General features: G+C 40.2%; 2 protein-coding genes across 3 annotated transcripts; one reads left to right on the forward strand and one right to left on the reverse strand.

The window, feature by feature from the left end:
• Window positions 1–657: 657 nt before the first annotated feature.
• On the reverse strand, window positions 658–1,144 carry C1H11orf71 (chromosome 1 C11orf71 homolog). Its single transcript, XM_002708423.5, has one exon. It carries the CDS (start codon window positions 1,142–1,144, stop codon window positions 758–760), a length of 387 nt encoding a protein of 128 aa, XP_002708469.1. The 3' UTR covers window positions 658–757.
• Window positions 1,145–1,336: 192 nt separating this feature from the next.
• On the forward strand, window positions 1,337–9,903 carry RBM7 (RNA binding motif protein 7). 2 transcript variants are annotated; one of them, XM_002708420.5, is made up of 5 exons: window positions 1,337–1,533; window positions 2,357–2,519; window positions 2,959–3,046; window positions 7,012–7,102; window positions 8,421–9,903. In XM_002708420.5, exons 1-5 carry the CDS (start codon window positions 1,438–1,440, stop codon window positions 8,781–8,783), a joined length of 801 nt encoding a protein of 266 aa, XP_002708466.1. In that variant the 5' UTR covers window positions 1,337–1,437; the 3' UTR covers window positions 8,784–9,903. The 2 variants fall into 2 exon arrangements, with proteins under 2 accessions (XP_002708466.1, XP_008259350.1); XM_008261128.4 differs by having other exon boundaries at window positions 1,359–1,533; window positions 7,009–7,102.
• The last annotated feature ends 232 nt before the right edge of the window (window positions 9,904–10,135 follow it).

Here is a 10,135-nt window from a genome sequence, read left to right on the forward strand (position 1 = left end):
CCTAATCTAAATGGCAGAAGTGTGTCAAGTTCACTCACAATGCATACAACAGAGAAGACCCCCATGCACTGGTGAGTGGCTGAATTAATAAAAACAGATTTCAAGAAGATGCTCCAGTGAATAAAAGAAATGGCTGGTGTTTCTGCCAGGGTACCTTGAGTCACCAGACTCATATCAAGGAATCTGGATCGAATGCAAATAATCAAATGACAAATATAAGAATTCATTCGAAACCTTTGGCAAAAGGAATGTCAATTGGTTAGGTGATGTGAAAGCAAAGTAAATTTTTTTTTTTTGGTAGATATTCCTGAGGTGAAAAGTGAAGGGGCAGATGGGAATGCTGAGGAAAAGATGGAAAAATAAATCAGCGCGACTTGTCTTATCTCACAAGTAAAGGTAGAGGAAAAGGGCAAGGAAAGTGGAACGAAGTCTTCCAGTGGGAGAATCAGCGAGGGAGGGGAGGAAGGCCTGTGGAAAAGGAGAAAATTCTGATCGCTTGTTGGAAAATTGTGAAGAAGGGTGGACAGTGAGTGGGATTTTTGATCAGCTCCGTGAATACCAACTAAGTCTTCCCCAATTCTAACCATCCTGGCCACATCGGAATCGATTAGTGATACAATTTTCCTTGTTGCTAGGCTATACTGACAGAATTCCTCCGTAGGTCCTTTTATATGAAGATGGAAATAAAGACTGCGGTTACACCGAGGCGGTTATACAGAGGCCTTGTTCACAAGCTAACTGGGAGGAGGCATTCGCTTCAGGCTGCTATTCGGGATGCGAGGACAGCGCCCAACGCGACCAGCCGCTGTTGCAGCACGCTTCTCAGGAGGTCCAGTTTAACGCCGCGGGGCGGGTACGGGGAGAATCTGGTTTGGTGGCCTCGGCTCCGGGCATCCGGGTCTCTTCCGTTTATAAGGCTGGGCGGGCTGCGGCCGCTCGCGGTCACTCGACGGCTCTCTCGAATGTTTGGTCGCACCGCCTGCCGAGGTCCCGGACGAACCGCCCCAGGCCTGGCAACGAGGAAGCCGTCTCCAGACACCATGGCCCACGCGGAGGCCGACGGGCTGCGGTCGCCTGGGAGAGCGCGGTAGGCCGCCCTGTTTCTTTGGTCGCCAGCGGACAAGGACACACAGTTCAGGGCCATCTTCAAACACTGCCCGCAGTGGCTGAGTTACGTCTTTCGCAGGCCCTTCGCAACCCGACAGACTAATCCAGCCCGTCACAGAACGACACACGAACTCCTCTAGAAGCCATACCTAAGGCAGCGAACGAGCCGCCTCCTAGCGAGCATGCGCAATCGCCCACGCAGGGCGAGCGTAACGGGCGCGTACGTCCGTGACGTCAGGAAGCGCGTCGCGTAACGTAGGACTTCCGAGATTGCGCAGTGGGGGCGTCGGCCGGACCCTTCGGCCTGGGCTGGGAGGGGGCGACGCTGAAATGGGGGCAGCGGCCGCGGAAGCGGATCGCACTCTGTTTGTGGGCAACCTTGAAACTAAAGTGACAGAGGAGCTCCTGTTTGAGCTTTTCCACCAGGTAAGCGCCCTGTTTGCTTTCCATTTCCCGGCTCGGGTAGGGCCCGATCCAATGGCGGGCGCCGCTCCACCCCTGCTGGGCGCGGGACAGGTGGGCCGTTTAGAGTGGGGGCGCGCTTAGGAACGAGGTGTGCACTGGGTGTCGCCTTGGTTAATTCAGGGCCACAGTGACGACTCCAGGTAGTGGAGGGACCGTCCGTCAAGCATTCCCGTGGGAGAGACTCAGGGGTCCTAGGGGCTTAACGTGTGGGATCTTCGTTGACCGGTGCCTTCTCCTTTTCCTGTCCCTCTCATCTTCCCTGTAAGGTCGTTTGTCTTCGGTTCCTCCGACTGTGAAGTTGCATTTCCGTTTCTTTGTCACCATCTATTGTCACTTAAGTTGATGATAATGTTGCAGCGTTTAAAATAGACTCCGATACATAGTAGTGTTTGTGTTTAAAGACATGCGGAAAATTCTAAGTGTCCCGTTCCCCCCAGGCCTGGCCCCCTATAACTAGTGCTGTTTGATTAATCTTGCTTTTGGGAAGCATTCGTTTCCATGGTGATAAAGTGATGGCTGTTGGTCACCTTGTTAAAAAGGCACATAGTGCTGGGAAGACTAAATTTACTGATTGCTTTTCCAGTTCCTCAATTAAGTTAGTCGAATTCTCAGTCATAAGTAGGATTTTTTACACTAACTAAAATGGAAGTCCGCATGGATCGATTTCTGAAGTTCTTGATTACATTTCTGTGGCTTTTAGACTTTGCAGTCTCTTTTGTTTGTAAAATTTGAGTATATTCCTGAAATTGTCTTGTTTAAATTTTAATAACTTTTTTGTTTATAGGCTGGGCCAGTAATAAAGGTGAAAATTCCAAAAGATAAGGATGGTAAACCAAAGCAGTTCGCATTTGTAAATTTCAAACATGAGGTGTCTGTTCCTTATGCAATGAATCTACTTAATGGCATCAAACTTTTTGGAAGGCCCATCAAAATTCAATTTAGATCAGGTAACTATTCAGTGATGATTGAGTTTAAAATTTATTTTGGATTGGTGAAAAAACACAAACTTTGTTAAAGAGACTTGAATTTGAAAAGGGAGTGAGGATTATTTTCTGAAAATACTTTTCCTGGCTGCTTTGCCATTAATTTTTACAAATTTTGATTCTCGATCATGTGAAGATGAAACTTTCGTTGTATCCAGTCTTAAAACGGAGAGGCGGTATTGATTATTTATATGCTGGATAGTGTCATGTTTGGAACACTATGTTGTGCATATCTGGTATTGTATACTTAAATATTTCAGTCTGATGAAGCTGTAAAGCAGTTCATAACCATTTGAGATATCATTTAGATTGTGTATCTTTTTGGAGTGATTTGGGGTGGGGGAGACAGAAGTTCAAATTAAATGTTCTCCCAAGAAGAGTTTTTCAAATTGTTTCATTTTAGGAAGTAGTCATGCCTCACAGGATGTCAGTTTGTCATATCCCCAGCATCATGTTGGAAATTCAAGCCCTACCTCCACTTCTCCTAGCAGGTAATATTTCTCACTGATGCTTAAAATCATTTATCAAGAATTTCATAAAGTTATGACTTCAAATGCATGAGTGAGTAGCTTCCTTCTTTATGTGGGGACTTCAGTTCTGCTCTGTTGCCATGTTGGATTATTGTTACTTTTGTATTCTTCCAAGAAGACTATATATATAATGGATACATTGTCCTTTTAAAATACACAGACACACACACACCCCCCCACACATATATATATAGCTGTGTCCTCTTAGAATAGATACATACATCTATGTTTATGGTCACTTGTAAAAACATATCCCTATATATAACATGGCTATAGTTGAAACAAAATTTTTTTTTAATTTTTTTTAAATTTTAAAAAATTATTTTTAGAAAACTTTTATTTAATAAATATAAATTTTGAAAGTACAACTTTTGGTTTATAGTGGTTTTTCTCCACCATAACCACCTTTCCACATGCAAAGCATCCCATCTCCTACTCCCTCTCCCATCCCATTCTTCATTAAGATTCATTTTTAATTATCTTTATATACAAAAGATCAATTTAGTATATACTAAGTAAAGATTTCAACAGATTGCACCCACACAGACACATGAAGTGTAAAATACTGTTTGAGTACTAGTTTTACCGTTAAGTATAAAGTACCATTTGAAGACTAGTTTTACCGTTAATTCTCGTAGTACAACACATTAAGGACGGAGATTTCTTAAAACTTCCCTTCTCTTTACTGTTCCCAGCTCACTGTTTTCTATTTTACTTCAAATTAATATTTTTTTTTAAAGATTTCTTTTATTTATTTGAAAGAGTTACAGAAAGAAGTAAAGACAGAGAGAAAGGTCTTCCATCTGCTGGTTCACTCCCCAGATGGCTGTAATGGCTGGAGCTGAGCCTATCCAAAGCCAGGATCCAGGAGCTTCTTCTGGGTCTCCCACGTGGGTACAGGGGCCCAAGGACTCGGGCCATCTTCCGCTGATTTCCCAGGCCATACCAGAGAACTGGATCAGAAGAGGAGCAGCTGGGACTAGAACCAGCGCCCATATGGGATTCCGGTGCCTCAGGCCAGGGCTTTAACCCGCTGTGCCACAGTGCCGGCCCCCCAAATTAATATTAAGACCATTAATTAGTTGTTACTTGCAGTTTAAAAGTACTGATTAGTAAGCAGTGGACTGCACTGAGTTCATAGAACTGAATTTCAGGTAAGCCTCTACCAGTTGTGTGATCGTCTGCATGTCTTACTTCTCTTGTCCTGTGGTTTGTAAGGAAAAAAACTCATGTTCTTCAACATCCCTGCAGCTACACAGGGTCCGAAAAGTTACTGTGTTTACTTACTTAAGTGATTTTATTTGCTTTGGGGAGACTGTTATTTTATCAGGGACAGTTTTTCCTTCCTTAGAGCTATTAAATCAGTCGTGGGCTTCATTCAAGAAATAGTTAACAAATACTTGTTCTTTGCGTATATGATCTCATTTGTTCCTCTCGGCAATCCTAAGGGGTAGCAATTATTTATCTGTACCTTGTATGTGAAGAAAATGGGGAATGGAGGTTAACTTACCCAAATTTGAACTGCTTATAAGCAATGGACTGGGATTCAAACCCATACAGCATGATTGAGACCAGCTGTTACCATATCCTGCCTAGTGGAGCTTAAAATCTAGATGAAGATATGCATTTATCTGTTTACAACACTAAGTTCTCCAGGGAGAGAGTAAAAGGGTGACTTGAGAAAGTTTTGACAGAGAGATGTATTATAGATGGATGGGGAACTGAAAGGAGCCAGTGTACCAAGACTGTGAGGAATGGAAATGGAAAGTAGTTGTTACCAGTATTATATATAGAGGCTGTAGATAATGGGTGAATGGGCTGGAGGGACCATAGTGAAAATGGAAGAACCAATTAGGAAGCTCTTGCTAGTAAGGTATTGCTATTTGTGGTAAGTGTAGCAAAGAAGCTATTGGGGTGAGATTGGTGGTTTGGACTGTGTGGTGTCATGAGCTGAGAGAATTGGATGGATGTTAAGAAATGAGATATGGAAAAGTGGAATTGTAAGCTGACAGCCATGGAAAAAATACAAGAATGCTACCTTCCCCATATCCTTTCTTACCAACTGAAATTAATGAGTGCTGTTTAAATATTTTTTTGGTACAGTTGGAATTTAAAGCATCTCCAATCACTGTTCTTGAATTTTCAAATGTATGCTTGGTAAAAGGGGTAAAAGTTCTCCCTCCCCTTTGAATTTTATGGGGGAAAATGCACAAATAAATAGTGTTAGTCAAATGGTAGAGTGTTTATATTTTTATACTTTTAACATGTCACTGAATGATGTTTTCTCTCCCTTAGCATATAGATATAAAACCTAATTTAAGAAAATTAAAAATTAAAAAATCTAAACTTAAGGTTAATCAGTTGATTTCAAGGAAATTTTTTAAAAAATATTAAAATAATCCCTTTTTTTCTTATTTTCTTCTTGTTATTATTATTTACTTTTAAAAGTTTAGAGTGCATTTTTCTTTTTCTTTTTTTTTCTTTTTTTATTTTTTTTGACAGGCAGAGTGGACAGTGAGAGAGAGAGACAGAGAGAAAGGTCTTCCTTTGCTGTTGGTTCACCCTCCAATGGCCGCCGCGGCCGGCGCGCTGCTGCCGGCGCACCGCGCCGATCCGATGGCAGGAGCCAGGAGCCAGGTGCTTTTCCTGGTCTCCCATGGGGTGCAGGGCCCAAGCACCTGGGCCATCCTCCACTGTACTCCCTGGCCACAGCAGAGGGCTGGCCTGGAAGAGGGGCAACCGGGACAGAATCCGGCGCCCCGACCGGGACTAGAACCCGGTGTGCTGGCGCCGCAAGGCGGAGGATTAGCCTAGTGAGCCGCGGCGCCGGGTAGAGTGCATTTTTCTATACAGAAGTTACCTCTTTAAGGAGTGAGGAATAAGGCACTTAAAATTAATATCAAATGTATGTTCTAGAACTATAATACCTTACCCTCTTTTTTTTTTTTTTTTTAAGATTTTTGTATTTATTTGAGAGGTAGAGTTGCAGACAGTTAGAGGGAGAGACAGAGAGAAAGGTCTTCCTTCCGTTGGTTCACTCCCCAAATGGCCGCAATGGCTGAAGCTGCGCTGGTGCCAGGAGTTTCTTCCAGGTCTTCCATGTGGATCCAGGGGCCCAAGGACTTGTCCATCTTCTACTGCTATCCCAGGCCATAGCAGAGAGCTGGATTGGAAGAGGAGCAGCTGGGACTAGAACCTGTGCCCATATGGAATGCTGGCGCCGTAGGCGAAGGATTAACCTGCGCCACGGTGCCGTCCCCAATTCCTAACCCTCTTAAATCCTGATCCTTTTCCCTGCCTCGGTAAATGCCCACCAAATTGCCCGAGCTAGAAATCTAGATTTTATCCTTTCTTTATTGTTTCTTTCCTCCTTTATATCTAGTTTAGCATATCCTTTTCATTTTTCTTAGACTAGGCCTTTGTGCTAGCTCATAGATTGACAGATTTTTCTTTTAAATGAAGGATCAAATCGTTAATGTTTCAGACTTCCAGGCCATACACTCCATTTCTACCACTGTAGCAACAAAGTAGCCACAGATAATATAAAAATAAAAGAGCGTGGGTCCAATAAAACTTTGTTTATAAAAACTAAATTTGGTACAGAGGTTTGCATACTTCTCTGCTAGCTCTTCCCTTACTTGAGAATGTTTTGCCTACAAATAATCTTGTTATTCAGCACTCACTTGGTGTCTCCTTTCTGGAAAGGCTGTCCCTGACCAGCCAACCTAAAATAGAACCCCTGTCATATGTTATAGGATTTAAAATTGTGGGGGAAAAAGTCCTTTTGTCTGTATTCTAACTCCATGAGAGCAGATACCATTTCTGTCTTATTCATTCTCCCCTTTGAGAACAGTGTCCTGCTCATGATTGGTGTTCAATAAATATTTACTGAATGAATGATTGTATGTTGGTTTTATTTATAGCAGATACGAAAGGACAGTGGATAATGTGGCTCCATCAGCACAGATGATCCAGAGGTCTTTCTCGTCTCCAGAAAATTATCAGAGACAAGCAGTGGTAGGCTGACTTTTTTTCAACTTGAGTTCTAAAAAAAAAATCATACTTAGTTAAAATATTCAGGTTAGATCACGTGACTTTTTTAAAATTAACTTCCTCAGAAGTATAAATTTGTAAATTCCTAAATTAACAACTTATCAGATTTTTGTTAAGGTTAGCAAAGATTAGATCTTTGTATATTGATCACCTATTTTAGTCTTCCTTAGACTGACATATACCTAGTAACCGAAGATAAGTAGAAATAGAATTACATTTTACATTTGTATTTGGATTTATGTATTGCAAATACTGGAGATTCTGTCTGCTGTTCTTGCTGCCTATCCTGAGTGACTTGTTATCACCCCCTTTAATATTTTAATATGCGTAAGTGTCTAGACCAGTCCTTTCTTAAACTTTGCATTAAAAAAAAATTACCATGAAATTAGGCTTAAAATCTTAGCTTTTATTATTCCATTGTTTACTCATTCACCTTGTCTTTTTGTCCATTTTTGTTTGTTTGGTTTGCAGTACTTTCATTCATTTCTTCCCCCAAATCATGACGTTGGTTTGTGGTTCCCAGACTTTTGTGTTTTACAAGTGTGCAAAACATCTATCCACAGGTTGATTTTGGGAACCACTGGCCTAGTCAGTTATCAATGTCTCTGTTCCTCCCTAACTAGCCCACCCTGCACACCATTTCCAAGTTAATATAATAGCTCTGTTTTAACTTCCCATTTCTTATAAGATAGGTCAGCTTTCTCTTAGGCATTCCCATCATCTGATTCCATTAAACCTTTCTAAGCTGACCTTGTGTTGGTGAGTGCTTTAAGGTTATAATCTGTCTCAGCCTGAAGTACTTGCTTGCTTTCAGCCATTCTATGTTTCCTTATAAATTTTATTTGTGCAGTTTCCTTTCCTGGTTCTATATTCCCTTTGAAATATTTTCCTTAAAATATTCCTTCTATAAATATTCAGATCATTTTTTCCTTAAAATATTCCTTTTAATATTCAGATAATGTTTCATCTTCATTGAATGCCTATTCCTTTATATGTTTATTACCCAGTGATTAGCATTATAATCATTTTGTATGACTTCTGCCCTTCTAAATTTTATCTTTGATGGAGCCAGGTGTAGTATTTATGCACCATTACCTTGTATTCCTACATTGGGATGAATTACACTGTTGTATTGTTCTGTTCTGTTTAACTTAGGATTCCTCCAGACAAGAGTGATTTTGCTTATTCTTATCTGTTTAGTTAACTGGACCACATGTGAGTATTGGCTTTGATGCCTTGAAATATTTGCAGTTAACATTTCCTTCTCTTTGTTTTCCCTCAGATGAACAGTGTTTTGAGACAGATGTCATATGGTGGGAAATTTGGTTCTCCACATGTGGATCAGTCAGGATTCTCGCCATCAGTTCAGTCCCATAATCATGCTTTTATCCCGTCGTCAAGCTCCCAGTGGCGCCAGGATACCCCGTCGTCGCAGCGTAAAGGCAGGCAGAATTCTCACCCCTACCTGGCAGACAGACATTACAGCCGTGAGCAGCGGCACTCTGATCACGGGTCTGACCGCCACTACAGAGGCAGCCGCGATGATTTCTTCTATGAAGACAGGAACCATGATGGCTGGAGCCATGACTATGATAACAGGAGAGACAGTAGTAGAGATGGAAAATGGCGTTCGTCTCGGCACTGACAGGTGTTAAAAGGACGATGTTTTATAGGGTCATTTTAGGCACTTTTGACTAAGTTGATCTGGAAATATTTTGTTTAGAAATTGTACAGAGCAGCTTTACAAGTTGCCACCTTTCTTTATAAATTTTTTTAAAGCTGATAGCTACAGTTTAATACAGAAAGGAAGATTGTGGTTCTACTTTTATTACATTAATAACCTTTCACCTCAGGGTTTTAAGCAAAGGAAAGTGCCACATCTCTTTAGACAGTTTAGGAAGGGTGGATTATATAGATTGTTTGAATTATAAAGCAAATATTTTAATTATCTGTTATCCTTTTGTATTGCAAGAAATTTCTTGTTAGTGAATCAGATTTTGGTGTGTATAATAGAAAATATGCAAATTGATAGTCTGAAATGGCTATCTGTATTTTGGTAATAAACTAGAAAACACAACATTTCAGTGACTCATTAACATTTTATTTGATGAAACTCAATGGTTAACTTTGGGGATAAATCATATTGCGTAACTTAAAGAATTCAACTAAATTCTGTGATGTGCTTTTTTAGTTTTACCCTGTTTGAACACATAAGTATAAATCTATACATGCTCTGTCATTCTGAAGTTTGGAATTTATTCAATAAATCATGTTTGATGTATGGCTGAAGTCACTCAGGAAGTTGAATATCTCATATATTTTTACATTAAAAGGTAACAGTGTTAATATAGATCCATTTTTTCAGGAAGAAAAACATGTCAATGCATAGTCAGATAAAATAGTAAAGTGTTTGAAAGTATACTTACTGGAGGAAGCATCCATGAAGAGTTGAAGTGCTGCCTCATATTCTAAAAATTTTAACATTTTCAGAGTATCCAGGATGTGCATATAAGGACACATTGTGTTACGGAGATTGTACAGTTTGCTTTTTTTTTCTTTCTTGAACATTGGAAAGAATTTAAACACTTTGCTGATTTTAAATTTTTTAAATCTTGTTTGACAAAACTTTTATGTATCAAAATGTAGTTGCCCTTTTATTACAGAATTGTTTATAAAAATTCTTTTAAAAATTTGGATCCTTTTTAATGCCACTACATTTGTACTATGTTGCTTTTTAATGTATTAAAAACAAAACAAAACCAAAACTGTCTTTTTTTTTTTTTTTTTTTGGCATCACAAACTTTTGAAACATTGCATACAGTGAGGCCACAATGTACTTTTACTCAGTGATTGCTTGGTGTTAAGAATGTCAGTTCTTTTACTTGCAGCATTCTGATACATGTCTTTTGTGTATACTGCACCTGATGTTTTAGAATCACACTTTTAGTGACCTATGGATTATAGTTTGGAGCACTATAGATTAACTTATTGTCTCTG

Source organism: Oryctolagus cuniculus, chromosome 1, assembly GCF_964237555.1.
Source record: "Oryctolagus cuniculus chromosome 1, mOryCun1.1, whole genome shotgun sequence".
NCBI lineage: Eukaryota > Metazoa > Chordata > Mammalia > Lagomorpha > Leporidae > Oryctolagus > Oryctolagus cuniculus.